We start from the raw sequence: 16,205 nt of genomic DNA, 5'->3' as shown, positions 1-16,205 counted from the left end.
ATGGGATATCAGGGAAGGGTATTTTGTGGTATTACAAAATACGACAACTAAAACGATGCCTGTGACCTGGGGACCATAACCCTATTTATAGGTAACATTCCTGTTACCTTTGGAGCCCTATTTCAGCCCATCATTGAAATAGGAGCCCATAAGTTTCTACACATAAAAGGGCCCACATCCTATTAGATACATTAAACCCAAACTATATTTGATCACTTTAATTGGGTTTAACCTTAATTGACAGTTTGCAATACATAATTATTCACATATAAGTCCAATGTTGGATTAAGGATCCAACAGCAAAAACTTCCTGTCATCAACTTCGGCAAGGAGAATTTGCAGCATGCCACAAAAGGCTGGTCCTTGGCACGCAACGAAGTCCTCCACGCTCTTGAAGAGTGCGGTTGCTTTCTTGCAGTGTATGATGCAGTTTCTTTCAAGTTGAGGGATTCAGTATTTTCTGCGCTAGAAAAACTGTTCGATCTTCCCTTGGAAACAAAAAAGAAGAACACTTCTGATAGGGATTTATTTGGTTATTTTGGCATTGACGGTGACTCATCTAATCATGAGAGCATGGGAATCGAAAATTCAACCGACATAGAAGAAGTCAAGAAATTCTCTAAGCTCGTGTGGCCCCAAGGAAATGATGACAATTTCAGGTACAACTTGATTTATTTATCCTCATCTTATCAATTCTTACTAGTAAATCCAACGATTAATTAGCTCGCAATGTACTGAAATGATCCCAAGTGAATTGAATCTTCAATTTGTTTTCTTTTATGAATAATTGTTAGTGGGATTATCCATGAATGTGCAAATCTGATGTCGGAGTTGGAAGAAGTGGTGATTAGAATGGTTTACGAAAGCTATGGGGTAGAGAAGCTGAAGTGTGATTCTCACCTAGATTCAAACATGCACTTGCTTCGGTTCAACAGATATATATCGCATGGAGTTGACGAGAAAACCGTGAGTTCTAATGCTCATACTGATAAGACCTTCATCACAATTCTTACTGAGAGTCGAGAAAATGGATTGGAGGTAAAATTGAAGGATGGGCAATGGATCCCTGTTGATTTCTTGCCTTCATCATTTGTTGTTATGGCAGGAGAAGCAGCAATGGTAGGTTATATATATCCTCTTACTTTATTAAATTTAATAGCTAAAAGTAGAAATTTTGTCAATAAAAATCCACTCGCGTGACTTTTAAGGCATCAGCAGTGTTCATGGGTTCTTATCAATTTCAACGACTAGTGGTAAGTGGTAAAGGGTTTCATATGAATTTATACCACTTGAAAGATCGATAGTATTAGTAATTGAACCAAATTAGCATGCATGTATTAAGCGTGCAAAGTGTTTAAAGTAAAATTTCAGCTCACGATGTAAATTTAAGGGTCAAGAGTCTACTTGTTATACGGTGGGAGCAAATGCTCATAATAGGAAAAGAAAATGCTTACAATAGGCTTTGAATCTGTTTGGAATTACAGTTTGTGCTCCCACTGAGTTCTGAAACAATTCTTAGCATCATGGCTGTTATAGCAATTTGGTCAAAAAAATAAATAAATGAAAAAAATCAACTATGGAGCAATTCTAACATCATTATTAAGTTGCAAATTGACTTTATTTGGCCCACAACATTTTTTACCGATCATTTGAGTAACTTATTTAGAAGTATTTGCTTAGAGGGATTTTTTTGGGTTAATTATTGCCCCAACTGAAAAATATTTTTAGCTCATTGTCTAAAACAAGGTGAATATTTTTGGGTTGGGAGCAAAATTAAATAAATTGAAGAAACATAAAAAATGCAAGGTGAAATCGTTCTTATTATAATAAACAAAACAGTTGCACACCACAAGAAAGAGGAAAAATAAAACAAGAATAAGAATGCGATCGCATGTGACGTGAACATGTATATCAATGACCTCATTGTAGTAGCGACAATTGTTCTCTAGTAGAAGAACTTTTATATTTGTTTTCTAAAATAATTTTGATATAGTTATTCTTTTTTGTCCTCTATATTTTTTAATAAACGATATTTTTTGTCCTCTAGAAAGCGTCTTTATTTTTTAAAACAAAAATCTAGACAATCAAGCCTTTTTTTTGCAGGCATGGAGCAACAACACAATACAACCTTGTTTTCATCGAGTTTTAACGAACGCGAATGCAAAAAGATTGTCATTGGGGTTGTTCTCTTTCAATAAGGGGGTCATACACATCCCTCAGGAGTTGATTGATGATGAACATCCACAGCGCTTTAAGTCATTTGATAACCTGGGGTTGCTCGATTTCTTTCTCGAAGAACAGCGAATGGGCCTGCCAACTGATTCTACCACCAAGAAATATTGTGGTCTTTGACTTTTGAAATCTCTCTTAAAATTTCACACCCGCGCGCGCACACACATATATATAAATATATACACCAGTAAGATGGCCTGCACTATGCGCAGGGGGACTAATATTTCCGTGTTAATCGTGTTTTATTGTGTGGGTTTATTAGTATAAATCTCTGTTATTATCTAATGCATGCACATCATTAGGGAATTATCATTTTATTAAAGGTTAACAATTATGAAATATATAGAATGCATGAGGACAATAATATATAGATTGCATGAGAGCGCTTACATAGAATGCTTAAGGGCAATGTTATTTTGCATTTGGATCAGGATAATTAGAAATTATAGAGTAAATGATTCCCAAAAGAGTATTAATCATGGTTGACACAAAAAAGAAGGGACCCTGCAAGCCAATTAAGCACTTAAACCATAGAATTAACTTGACATTGCTAAAAATTAATCACCACTAATTAAGCACGTAACCAAACAAACCCAAATTAAACGACGTGTCAATCTGATCAAAGCAATCAACTTTTTTATCCCAATCTCCGACAATTTATTTTCACATTCAAATGAGAACCCAAAAAAAATTCCATTATAAAAGAAACGAAATTAAATTACTCTAAACTGAAAAAAAACCAATAATAATTCGCTGAAAATTAAGAAAGTGACCAGCCCTACTCAGCTACTCATATGCATAATAGGAAAAGTAAACTTTATTTTATTTATATACAAATATACTAGAAATTTAAAATAGAAAATGAGGCAGTATTATTGTGAAGGGAAAAGGTCCCAATGGCCATCCAACTTTTGGCCGCGTAAAGTTTTAGCCCTTTAATAATTATGAGAAAACTTTTGGCCCTTGATCTAGTAAAAGTACAAATTCTTGACCTTTCTGTCAATTTCAATAGTTATGAGTGACGGAGAATCATCATGTGCGACGCACAAGAAAATAACAAGGCATTCTTGTCCATGCGAGAGTATTAATCAAGTAAAAATTTGCTTGCTTCTTCTCCTATCCACCTTCAATCCCTAGGGATTTGGGAAAGAGTGAATGGCCCAAAAGGTCACTAAACTATTAAAAATGGCATCCTTTGATCACCAAACTTTTTTTATGGCCGAAAAGATCACTAACTCGCAAAAATTTTTCAGCGGAGTCATTTTACCGAATTTCAGCGGTTTCTCATCCGGTTACAAGGGTCTTGAATTGAATAAATATTCTGATATGGGCAAAAATGTCCAAAAGATTATTGGGGCAAGTGAACTCACAGACTGTTTCGTTCCCAAAGTTGACCAATCAACCGACATTCACTTCATCTTCTCCGGTGAAGTTTACTGGCTGTGAACACTTCACTTTCCAATTTGACCCAGTGCAGAAGTTTACTAGCTGTGACCGAGATTCACTCTCCTCTCTGTCTCGTCACTTCCGACTAGGGGTGGCAATTCGGGTCCAAATCAGGTTGGCGGGTCGGGTTCGGGTCAACCCGCCAGAAAATCTGTTGACCCGAACCCGACCCGCCAACCCGTGACGGGTCAGGTATGCTGACCCGAACCCGAAAATTTAAGGTTGACGGGTTGGCGGGTCGACCCGAAATGACCCGAAACTTAATTTTAATTTATTAATTTATCACTGTAATTTCTAATAAAATCAATTTCTCACAAAACTAATTACATAATCAAGTAATAAAAATTTAAATAAATAATTCCAAACCAAATCTAAAATAAATTAAACACCGTAAAAGTGTTTTATCCCAAACAAAATATAAAATAAATTAAAACAATATAAAAGTAAAAAATAATATAATATATTATTTGTCCAAATATAATAATTTCAACTTCACACAAATTAAATAAATTCATTTAGGATTAAGTAATTAATGCCTTTGAAAAAAAGAATAACTTAGTTTAGTTAGATAAAATTATTTTTATGTTTATTAAATTATTTTTAATTCGTAAACGGGTCATATCGGGTCATATCAGGTCACCACGGGTTGACCCGAAATCGACCTGTTTTCTTTTCGGGTTCATCGGGTCCAACCCGATTCTGACCCGAATTCCCGAAACCTCAACCCAAACCCATTAATTTCGTGTTAGGTTCGTGTCGTGTTTTCAGGTCGTGTCGAAAATTGCCACCCCTACTTCCGACCTCCCCACTCTCCCTATCCGTCCCACCACTAACCCCAACCCCACATCTAACTCCGACGACGATGACCCCTTTGAGCCCACAAGTTTCATCACTGCTTTCTCAACGTGGTCTTTCGAGCCATACCCATTATTTGCTTAGTCTTCGATTTCCTTCGCCGGCCACCTAGCTGAGCTGGAAAGAGTCTTGGTAGTTCTAATGACTACACCCGGCCAAAAAAAAAAAAAAAGAAAGAAGAGTGACTCCACTACATATATATTTACCCAGAAAAATGTTTTTTTCTTTTACAGAAAAAGAAAAGAAAAGAATGATACTTTTTTTTTGTATTTCCGCAGCCGTGTGCTCTCACCCGTCACCAGTGGGCTGCCGAGGGCAGTCGTTGAAGGGAGTGCTATGCTATCCCATTCTTCTCAGAGAAAAGAAAATGAATAAATCCTAAAAGGTAAAGGCAAAAGAAGAATCTCAGGGCCTTACCTCTCTCTCTGATTTGTGTGCGTACCAGTTTCTACTCAATGGTAGGGGGAGGAGGGAGTGCAGAACAACAATTATTCACACCACCACCATTCCCCATCCCCATCCCCTTCTCTTCAAGTCAGCGATAATACTCTATAATTATTGCCACTGCCTTTAATCATTCCCCCTTTCTCATTTTAAATTACAGTCTCTATTTTTATTGCCGGAGAAGACGAAGTCAATCTAGGGGTTCAAAAGTGGTTTGGGAACGAGACAATCTATGGCTTCACCTGTTTCAATAATCTTTTGGATATTTTTGCCCTTGACTATATTCCTCCATTCCACGTTGCCCATGCCACCGGATGAGAAACCGTTGAAATTCGATAAAATGACTATGCTGGAGAGTTTTTGCTAGTTTAGTGACCTTTTTGGCCACAAAAAAAGTTTAGTGATCAAAGGATGCCATTTTTATTAGTTTAGTGATCTTTTGGGCCATTCACTCTTTGGGAAACGCTATGATTGCATAATTCAATTTGGGACTTTTCAGTTTAAGAATAGTACAAAACAGACAAATTCCTATTGGCACGAGAAAGAGATCATAGTAATGGTTTTCTATCCCACTGAGGTACCTTGTTCTAACATAAAAGAACAAAAATTCTTCTTCGAAAGCAAAAAGAAACAACACATTGAGGATCGCTAAAGGAAATTGAAACAAACTCTTGACATGCACAAACAAATCCAAAGTTGAGTTGAGGAAAAAAAGGAGAGTGATTACTGTTACAATCTGATTGGAAGACAAAACTAATGTGGTCTTTGGAGTTGAGGGCGTTGGAGATGGAGATGAGAGAGTTTAGAATGAAGAGAAAAGAAAGGAAAGAGATTGATAAGCATGTTACTGATGATAAGGAGGCAGAACCTTTTTCATTTGAGTGCTGTTGTTGTTAATAGCTGAAACGGTGTGGTGTGCGGGCTGCTAAGGAGAGGAGATGGTGGGGTATTTTGGACACATTCAGAGGAAGATACAAATGATTTCCAAGACCGATCAAGATGGAACAGCCCCCTGCTATGGTGTAGGTGAAAAGTCCAATTCTTGTTTCTTGATTTCTGCTCTTTGGTTTACTTTTCTTCCCTTTCCCTTATTAAGAAATGAACTATGATTGTGTGGTTTGAGTTTTTGGGAAATTTCCTCTATTGCAACTAGGGATTGAAGCAGCTGCTTTTGGACGGGAGAAGCAGTGGCTTTTGGACAAGAATGCCATTGCAATTTCCTGGTGCATCGCATGTGATGCTATTTTCATTTGCTCATAACTGGTAAAATTAACAGAAGGGCGAAAAAATTGTACTTTTAATAAATTGGGAGTTAAAAATTTTCTCATAATTGTTGGAGGGTTAAAACTTTGCATGGCTAAAAGTTTTAGGGCCACTGAGACTTTTTTTCCCTATTGTAAATGGCTGACTAAAATGGAGATTGGAGGAATAAAATGTGCAAGAGTGATAAAGAATAAGAGGCACGAAGACAATGGAGGACAGTAAATAGGACAAAATTGAACAAAAAAAGGGATTACAAATTTATACATATCTTCAAACAAATACATTTGAAAAAAATATTTATAATTAAACATAAGTTCCATGATTATAGACATACTGAGTTCAAGCATGAAAGAGAATTTAATCCTCTTGACACTCATTAAAGTCTATTCAAACACGTTGAATGCAAATCCTACATAGCTAGATTTTTTTTTTTGGTGGAGAATTGGTGAGCTTTATATAAACAAAATATAAGAATTTACATTGCAACAGTTAACTTTCCCCTCCTATCCTCCTCTACAATTTAGAAGATGCCGAAAAGGAAGAGGAGATTGGAGTTTGAATCAAAAATAACTTTATCTATCTTATTGAGATAAACAAAAGGAGTAGCCTAGATGACAAACAAGATGAGGAAAGAGAGAAGAGAGAAGTCATAATAAATTCAGAGTCAAAAACTTGTGGCTGGTTGGCTACAGGAAGGAGTTCCAAACCACTAAAATGGAAAAAGTGGAATGACAAAAGGAGGGTAGAAAATTGGTTATAATTGTATTATAACTGGCCATTTGGATAATTGTTAAGGCACATAATACCCTAAAATTACAATAAAACCAGTAGGAGAGGACAAAAAGGACAATAGGAGGATAAAAACTGAAGGAAACACATCTATCCACGGAGAAGAAGCAGCAGCTAGAACCGAATGAAACGGCCCAATTGACAAAAAAAAGGGGCCAACCATTTAGCAAGAATTACGGGATAATTGCTTGACAAAAAAAATACTATTCATAGGGCAACTCTACTTTTTATATTATCATATATTGTTATATATATACACACATACACACACACACCCACCCATACATACATACATACTAGGTTTGTATCCCGCACATCGAGTGGAAAATGTTTAATTCTGAGAAAAGTCACGTGTGCATATGTTGGATGCTTAATCCGATATTGAACTTATATGTGAATACTTATGTATTGCAGACTGTCAAATAAGATTAAGTTCAATTAAAGTAATCAATTATAGTTTGGATTTTAATGTATCTAATTGGATGTGAGCCTTTAATGTGTAGAAACCTAAGGTAATTTCTATTTCTATGATAGGTTGAAATAGGAATTCAAACGATAACATGAAAGTTATCTATAAATAGGATTATGGTTCTTAGGTCACATGTATTCTTATTGTTACAAAATAGCTATTTCCTGATATCCTAGGAAATATATCAAAGAGAAAATAAAGGGCTCTCTCAAGGAACCAGCGAATTCGTGTTGATTTGGAAGGTTACCCTAAAATCTCCAAAGATCCAAGTACCAATTAGTCAACAACTCAACATAAATTCACGTACGCTTCCGTAATTTTGCTATTAATTTATTTCTCAATTATTACCATAATGATTTTGAATTTAATAGGTGATAATTTTTCCTAAAAGTCAATATAAACAACCACCAATAAGTAGTATCAGAGCTAGATATGGTTGATTATTGAGAAACAATTAGAATTTAGTAATTCATAGTTTTTGAGTTTTTAATAAAGAACTATGATTAATTCTAGGGACGGCAACAGGGCGGGGTTGGGGCGGGGGACCCCTCCCCCATCCCCCGCCCCGCTACCTACAAACTCCCCCCGCCCCGTCCCCGCCGCCGCCCCGCCCCGCCCCGCTTCCCCCGCGGGTGCACCCGCGGGGTTAATAAAATTTTCCCCGTTAGGTTAATAAAATTTTATTATAGTTAAATTTTAATAAATAATCAAGTACTAAAATATCAACACATCATCAAGTTATTATTCATTTTAATTTTACAATTGAAACTCATAAAAACAATCAAACAAAAATTATTTGAATACAATCCAACATGATGAAATAAATACAACTAAAATAGTTAAGTTTTCACTTTTGGTACAAATACAATCACTAATTCATTATTGTGTTTGTACTTTTTTTTTTTGAGAAAAAAGTGTTATGCTATTAAGTGTAATTAGAAATTTAGTATAAATGTATTAGTAAATTTAGTATAACTAATTAATAAATTCTATTAGTAGACATGTCTAATTATTCGTATAATTGATAATATTAATTATATTACATACACTAATATACATTATATAATACATCTAACTAATAATATCATTATCATAAGTGTATAACTAATTAAATTACATATTATATATAATTATATATATATAACTTTTTTTTTTGCGTGTGGCGGGGCGGGGGTATACTCACCCGTCCCGTTTCTAAACGGGAGGAAAAAATTCCCCCTCCCCGCCCCCGCCCCAACCCCCGCCCCGAGAGCCCTCCACGGGGTGGTTGCCCGCGGGCACCCGCCCCCATTGTCATCCCTAATTAATTCTGATTTTGTTTGCATGGCCAACGAGTTTTTGTTTCGTGGTTCTGGTCTCGTTCACGATTCCATATTTGTACGTAGTCTACCATGTAAAAATTATGATAAGTTGGCACATGTTTCGGGAATCAAGTTGATTGTTTAATTTGATTATATCACATGAATACAGAACTTGAACGGGACAAGTCATGATATGACATTCATGTTCACTGATTGTTCACTATTGTTTCATAGGACAAGGAGGGGTCTGGATGGTTGCTAAACAACCGTCGAGAAACTTTTGACCGCTTGAGATAAGTGTTATATTAAAAAGCTCAAGGGTACTAGGTCCTAGAAAGTTTTAAAAAAAAACACAATAACTTAATAATCTTCCATTTATAATGTCTAAATGTGTAAAATGTATTCATAGTCGTATTAGGACCGGATTATTTAATTGCATAAACAATATTAATATATTAAGGTTATTATGATCATTTTATAGGATCAAGGGAGGTAAGTGTAATATTAAAAATTTCAAGAGTACTAGGTGAAATTATGAAAAATGTCAAGGGAGGTTTTTGAAATTATCCCTCTGCTTTAATGTTGAAAACTCATCTTGACGGTTTCACTCTTGTGTTCAATAATGAATAGCAAAATTTTGGGCTTCTCTAGGAAGAAAGTATCAGCTATGTTTTCAGAACCGGACCGGATATCGACTCGGTTGAACTGAGGGGTCAGGGGTCAATGGGTTCAATCGGGTTCGATAGGGGTTGAACCGGATGACGTCATAAATAAAATTTATTTAAAAATTAAAATATTATATGTAAAATATTTAATAACATGTTAATATTAATAAATGTATATTCATATATACTTGATGTTTCAAATATATTTAATAAGAAAATACAAATAAATTAGAGCAATCAAGTAGCATTAACAAGTTTAGAATTAAAATTATGGATTTAACTGAAAAATAACACTAAACTTTAAGACAACATTTATAAAGTATGAAATATTTAAGGTATGTCAATAATTTTTAACAACTTAAGGATCAAAACATCGTATTAAAAATATTCTGCCCTTTCAAAAAAAGTAAAAAAAAAAAAGATCGGGTTCATTTTTCCGGTCAAACCGGGTCAAACCCAGGATTTGACCTGGTTTGACCGAGTTTTTAATTTCCCTGTTTTTAGGATTAACTCGGACCGGTCAACTTGTCGATTCTCGGTTCGACCGGTCGAACCGTCCGATCCGATCCGAGTTTAAAAACAGAGAGTATCAGATATTCGTTAGATTTGTTAGCAAAATGAATGATTTACCAAACTATGTGGGTTGGGGGGAAGAAGTATCATATGATTCTTTAGAGGGATCTCTTGTACATGTGTTGCGGCTCATGATTCGTATGGTACCTCAATCCAATGATGACAGAAAAATTTTTTTTTTGTCAAATGATGACAGAAATGTTCGTTGTGGACAAAGGGTCTAAACAGTCATCAGGAAAATTATTCGGAGCGATTTTGTGCAAAGTACACAACATATAATTTTGTATGCACACGGTGTAACTCACTTTCAACAACATGTAATTATATAACAAATTTTTATGAGTCCCACATATAGTATGCTAAACGATGTACAAAATGAAATTTGAACCTTATATTTTTTTTAGCCAAATCTTGATAATGAACCTTCAGGAATAATTGCTTCCCCACCCCTGTTGCAGGCCATGAACCTGCAACCGTTCCTGCCTCTCCTCCGTTGGTTGTGCGCCTTGTACAGACAAGCACTTGACATCTATCCTTTCATCAAAATCAAGTGAATGGCTTGGAGGTGAAAACCAAGGACGGAAAATGGATTATTGTCCATATTCCTCCTCCTTGCCTGGTTGTTTTCGCTGGGATTCCCTATCGCTTTGCTTCCTTCTATTCTCCTACACGAGATTTTGTAATAGAGAAAAACAATAAACAATTGGGCGTACTTTATCATTTTTTTAAATTATTCCATATTTACCAATTAAATGCATGCTCATATTTGTTCAGTACCTTGCACATAGACAGTTTTTTTATTTAGCTTTACTTATCGAGGGTTAAAAGACAAGCCAAGTGACTTGATATATGAATTAATCTTAATAAAAACTTGTTTGAATTTGGTTTGCCAATCACTAAAGCAAAATATACATGAACAGCATTTTACGTTTCTTGAAGTTTCATTCTCGATCCAATGTGGCACATCTACATAAAATTTGAAATTTAAATGTAAAAAGTTTAAGTTACTTAATCTCGACTCATTAAGAGCTGATTTGAATTCATTCGATGATAGATAAGTCAAATTTGACTACAATTTCAGTAATCGGTATTCTCATTGTTCTTCTTTTGTTTGATTGTTTCTGCTTTGGAGGCTACGTATTATCATCCTTGTTTCTTTGGCTCAGCCATGGAGCAATGGTAGCTAGAATAAATCCTCCAATACATAAAGTGGTAAAGAGAGAAAACGAAGGCAGATTCAATGCTGCATTATTTTCATTTTGCAACGGAATGATACAAACAGCAGAAGAGCTAGTGGACAAAGAACAACCTATGGTATACAAGCCATTTGATGCTGTCGGCTTAATCAACTTATTTTTGGCAAAGGATTGAGAAGGTCAGCACAAAAACAAATTCTTTATGGCGGCTGAAGGTCAGCAAGCTGAAGACATGCTCACGAGTCAAGGCCTATACATTATGGTGTTTAATATCCCTTCATTAAAGCGCAAAAATTGTAGAAAAGTTCATTAAAGTTATGGTTTTGTACAATCTTGTCCCTATAATCTCCTTATGCCATATAATCCTTGTTCATGAGAACCGAAGTAGTTGCAGAATGAGGTGATGCAAATGAAGCCACAATTTACATTAGAGATATGGATTTTGCAATGCTTATGTTGGTACTATTGCCAAAATTTGGCAGTTTGGTTTCGCTTTTCAACCGATTTTATCTAATTTTTGAATTAGACCTAACTAATTTTCAACTACCAAATTTAGACATAACCTCAGCCCGACCTTTATATACAGTGTAAGTGGGAAGATTTAAATCTAAAATTTCTCACTTACACTTTCTCTCTTCGAACCACCCAAACCCACCCACCTCTCCCTTCTTCTCCTCTCCCCATCCCCCCCGCCCTTAACAAACTGTAGGCCCTTGAACCCTTCCTAATCAAATTAATCAATTTTCACGAGCTTATCAACACCATTATGCTAAAATGAATTAATCTTTTTTTCATTGACAGTGTTTACATTCGTAAACCTGGATGAATAACATATATGCATGAAGGGAAGCAACAATGGATGGAATAAAGCTAAAATTTGAATTTGGGCACTATTCGATGACACAATTCAGTATTAAACTTAATAGGTTGAAGCCTTAGTGTGTATAAACATATTTGATAACCAAAAATAGAATCTTAATTAATTAAGTGGTTATGATTCATTTAGGCAAAACTTAATAAAAAAAATAAGTGATAGGCTGTTCATTTATCACTTAATGTAGAATACACTCAAATGTTAAGATTTCAGTATATAACAATTCAATAGCTTCATTCAAATTTCAATGGGCAAATCGCCAATTTAGTCCCTAAACATTTTCACTAACGCCAATTTGATCCCTAAAAATTTTTAACTACTAAATTAGTCCTCAAAGTAAAATACATACGCCAATTTAAGACCTCCGTCGCAGCGCCGCTCCAAAGTTGTCTCTTATTGAAGTAGACGGCAGTCCATTCAGGGGCATTTTGGGCACTTCATGCCAAGATGATTTTAATGCTTGGATACAAAATTGATTTGCGTCCAACACTGTCCAAAATTAGGAAAGCTTCGTGCGAGAGTGTGTGTGAAACCGATTTAGGGCATTTTGCTGCCAACTGAAATCTGCATCAGTGCAGCTGAATCTGATGATGAAAAGCGACTTCGACAAAGGCAAAACGGTAAAGAAGGAACAATTGGGACCACCTAAGAGTGCTGGAGCTAAATCCCCCGAAATGGTAGTGGGAAAGTCTGGTAAGTCGAAACTTATTGTGAATCTATTGTGATGAATATGGGATTGATGTCTGGGGTCAGGAATGTGGATTGATGTTACTTTTTCGATTTTTCTTTAACTCGTGTGGTCCCTTTGTTGACAAAACTGCACTACATTGTTGCTTTCATAGTACTTTACTTTTCTTTAGCTCATGTGGTCCCTTTGTTAGCTCAGGTGGTACATTTCTTTACTTCGGCAGTTCACACTTTGTTGGAATGTTGCTTTTTTTTTATTTTCTTTAACTTATGTGGTCCCTTTGTTGGCAAAAATACATTATATTGTTGCTTCTATGGTACTGGAAATAGGGACAAAATAAAGGTTGAGCACGTGAAAAATAATTAATAAAATTTTTTTTGTCTTTATGTGAAAAAAAAAGAAACAGGACACAGATTGGATTATTTTACGCTGAAAATATTTCATGGTGGGGTATATTTTGGACCACCAGAAGAAAAGTATGTCGGAGGTAGTGTGGAATCTTTTGAGGGTGTTCTTACAAATGGATTGAATTTGAAAAGTCTCTCTGCATTCTGTATTTTGCTTAGATATGAAGGCAATGTAAAAATGTATTATAGAGTAGTTGGCAGAGAGAACAAATTTAAACTTTGCAAAATAGACAGTGAAGATGATGTTGCAGATATGGCTGCCATAGGGAGCCAAATTGGTGATGTTGAACTATATTTGGTACAAGAATTTCATATTAGGTTGTTGGAGAGTAAATTAGACAGGTATAATGTTGGTGCGGCTGAGTCTAGTGTGTCAAAAGAGGATTGTTGTTATGTTGACATAACCTTCGATGACTGCACTACCTTTGAAGATACTACAGTGCCAGTTGAAGTTATTGAGGAGGAAGGTGAGTGTATTGTTGATGATGATGAAGAATTAGAGTCTACTGATGCTGAAAGTTTTCATGATAGTGATTATGACTTTAGCAAAGATGAAGATGATGTGATTTTCCAGAAAGCTGTTGCTAGTACTGAAAAAGAGGTAAAAACTGATTTGAAAATAGGAGAAACACTTGCTGGTGGAGAGACTCAAGGTAGTAAAAATAATGCCACAAAACCAAGTGTTGATGCACTAGGAAAAACAGCAGCATGCAAACAAGAAAGTAACAAAAATGGGGCTGATCAGAAAAGAGGAGAAACACTTGCTGATGGAGAGACAAATGGTAGTCAAAATAATGCCACAAAACCAACTGTTGATGCACTAGGAAAAACAGCAGCATGCAAACAAGAAAGTTGCAAAAAAGGGGCTCCTAAGGATGACTGGAATCTATATGGTGGAGATCCCATTTTAGTGTGTGAAGAATCAGCCACAATGAACACTGAGGATCTAAATAGCAGCTGTGAGTCCTCGGATGAGGACAGTTTAAGAATGAGGAAGCCAAGATATATCAGGTTTAGGCCTGAAATTGACATGGCAGAACCAAAATTCTATGTTGGGTTGTTATTCGATGATAAACAAATCTTCAAGAGAGCAGTTGATTACTATGGTGTGAAATGGGGAAAAATTTTTCAATGGAAAAAGAATGATACTAGAAGAATGAGGGCTAATTGCAAGGCTGCAAATTGCAGCTGGTTCATTTATGCTTCTAAAGAGCCTAATAGTGATGCATTTGTCATACGAACCATGGGACCATCTTGTCATTGTGGTAGGACATTTTATCACAAACGGGCCAATTCTGGTTTCTTAAGTAGACATTACATGGAATTCCTTAGGCTGAATAAGAAGGTGACAGTTGCACAATTCATGGAAAAAGTTCACCTTGAACTCAATGTCAACATCACTAAGCACCAGGCAAGCAAGACTTTCATGAAGGCCAAGTTGTTGATTCATGGTAGTTACAAAAATCAATACAGAAAGCTGTGGGACTATTGTGATGAACTGCTTATGTGTAATCCAGGGACAACAGTGCATATGGAGACCATACTTGACGAAAGCAGTGGTAAGGAGAGATTTTTAAGATTGTATATATGCTTTGAAGCATTGAAAAGAGGGTTCAAAGCTGGTTGTAGACGTGTGATTGGGGTGGATGGTTGTCACCTGAGGGGTCCACACCCCGGAATGTTGTTAACAGCAGTCGGTATTGATGCAAATGACTGCATTTACCCTGTTGCTTATGCCGTGGTGGAGGTCGAAAATAAAAATTCTTGGAAGTGGTTCATAGAATTCTTGAAGTATGATTTGTCAATTTCTGAACAGAATAGCTGGACTATCATCAGTGATAGGCAAAAGGTAATATTGTACTGCTTATGCTTGCTGGATTTTTTTTTGTGTCAATGAATCGTCTTTTGCTTATTGGTCTACACTTGCAGGGTTTAGGATCTGCTATTGAAGAAGTGGTTCCAGGAGTAGAGCATAGACATTGTGTACGGCACCTACACAACAACATGAAGAAGTTGCACCCTGGACAATCCATTAAGAATAGATTTTGGGCGTGTGCACGATCATCCTATATGAGGAGATTTGAATCTGAAATGGAAATTTTAAGAGAGTATGATGGCAATGCTCACAGGTGGCTGCTAGACAACACTAATCCAAAACACTGGTCAAGATCACACTTTAGAGAAGCAGCAAAGTGTGATATTCTATTGAATAACTTATGTGAGAGTTTCAACTCAGTCATCTTAGAGGCCAGAGAAAAACCAATTCTTGGTATGCTTGAGAACATTAGAGTTTATCTCATGGAGAGATTAAGGACAAAAAGAGAATGGATGAAGAAACGGACTGATGACATTTGCCCAAAAATTCAGAACAAGTTGGAAAAGGCAAAAATTGAGTGTGCTGCCAATATTGCTCGACAGTCAGATGACAAAAGATTTGAAGTCCAACACATCTATGGGGGAACTTATGTGGTAGACCTAGACAAGTGTACATGTACTTGTAGAAAGTGGGAGCTCACAGGCTTGCCTTGTTGCCATGCAATTGCATGCATTTCACTTGCCGGAGGCAAACCAGAGGACTATGTGCACAAGTGTTATTCAAGGGAGGCGTATTTGGCTGCATATGAACCTGCTATTGCTCCAATAAGTGGTCCAAATGCGTGGAAATGCTCGACCAAGGAACCTGTACTGCCACCTAACAAAGTGAGACTTCCTGGAAGGCCTAAGAAAGCAAGGCGAAGGGAACCGGATGAACCTCGAAAATGCAGTAATGGAGTTACAAAGCTGTCAAAAGCAGGAGTATGTCCACTGAGTTGCTCAAACTGCCATGAAAAAGGACACACTAAAAGAAAAATGCCCCCGACTTATACCACCGGAGCAGTTAACTACACATGGTAGCAGTAGAGGGCCATCTGTCAACAGTAATAGGTGCAGAAATTGTCAAGAGTTGGGTCACAATAGAAGAACGTGCCCAAAAATTCACAACAACAAGCAAAGATGTGCAAA

At 36.3% G+C, this 16,205-nt stretch overlaps 3 protein-coding genes across 3 annotated transcripts; all 3 read left to right on the top strand.

The window, feature by feature from the left end:
• LOC113728729 (probable 2-oxoglutarate-dependent dioxygenase AOP1) lies at window positions 1-2,352 on the top strand. Its single transcript, XM_072077460.1, has 4 exons — window positions 1-18; window positions 274-659; window positions 795-1,119; window positions 2,104-2,352. The coding sequence occupies exons 1-4, from the start codon at window positions 1-3 to the stop codon at window positions 2,350-2,352; spliced, it is 978 nt and encodes a 325-aa protein (XP_071933561.1).
• A 10,137-nt stretch (window positions 2,353-12,489) lies between these two features.
• LOC140036159 (uncharacterized) lies at window positions 12,490-14,411 on the top strand. Its single transcript, XM_072077459.1, has 3 exons — window positions 12,490-12,800; window positions 13,196-14,310; window positions 14,391-14,411. The coding sequence occupies exons 1-3, from the start codon at window positions 12,695-12,697 to the stop codon at window positions 14,409-14,411; spliced, it is 1,242 nt and encodes a 413-aa protein (XP_071933560.1). The 5' UTR covers window positions 12,490-12,694.
• A 22-nt stretch (window positions 14,412-14,433) lies between these two features.
• LOC140037235 (uncharacterized) lies at window positions 14,434-16,205 on the top strand. Its single transcript, XM_072081421.1, has 2 exons — window positions 14,434-15,051; window positions 15,132-16,205. The coding sequence occupies exons 1-2, from the start codon at window positions 14,446-14,448 to the stop codon at window positions 16,095-16,097; spliced, it is 1,572 nt and encodes a 523-aa protein (XP_071937522.1). The 5' UTR covers window positions 14,434-14,445; the 3' UTR covers window positions 16,098-16,205.

The sequence above is a fragment of the Coffea arabica genome, chromosome 2e (genome assembly GCF_036785885.1).
Source record: "Coffea arabica cultivar ET-39 chromosome 2e, Coffea Arabica ET-39 HiFi, whole genome shotgun sequence".
Classification (NCBI taxonomy): domain Eukaryota; kingdom Viridiplantae; phylum Streptophyta; class Magnoliopsida; order Gentianales; family Rubiaceae; genus Coffea; species Coffea arabica.
Note: the sequence above shows the minus strand (reverse complement) of the source record. Positions and strands in the feature narration are given on the sequence as shown.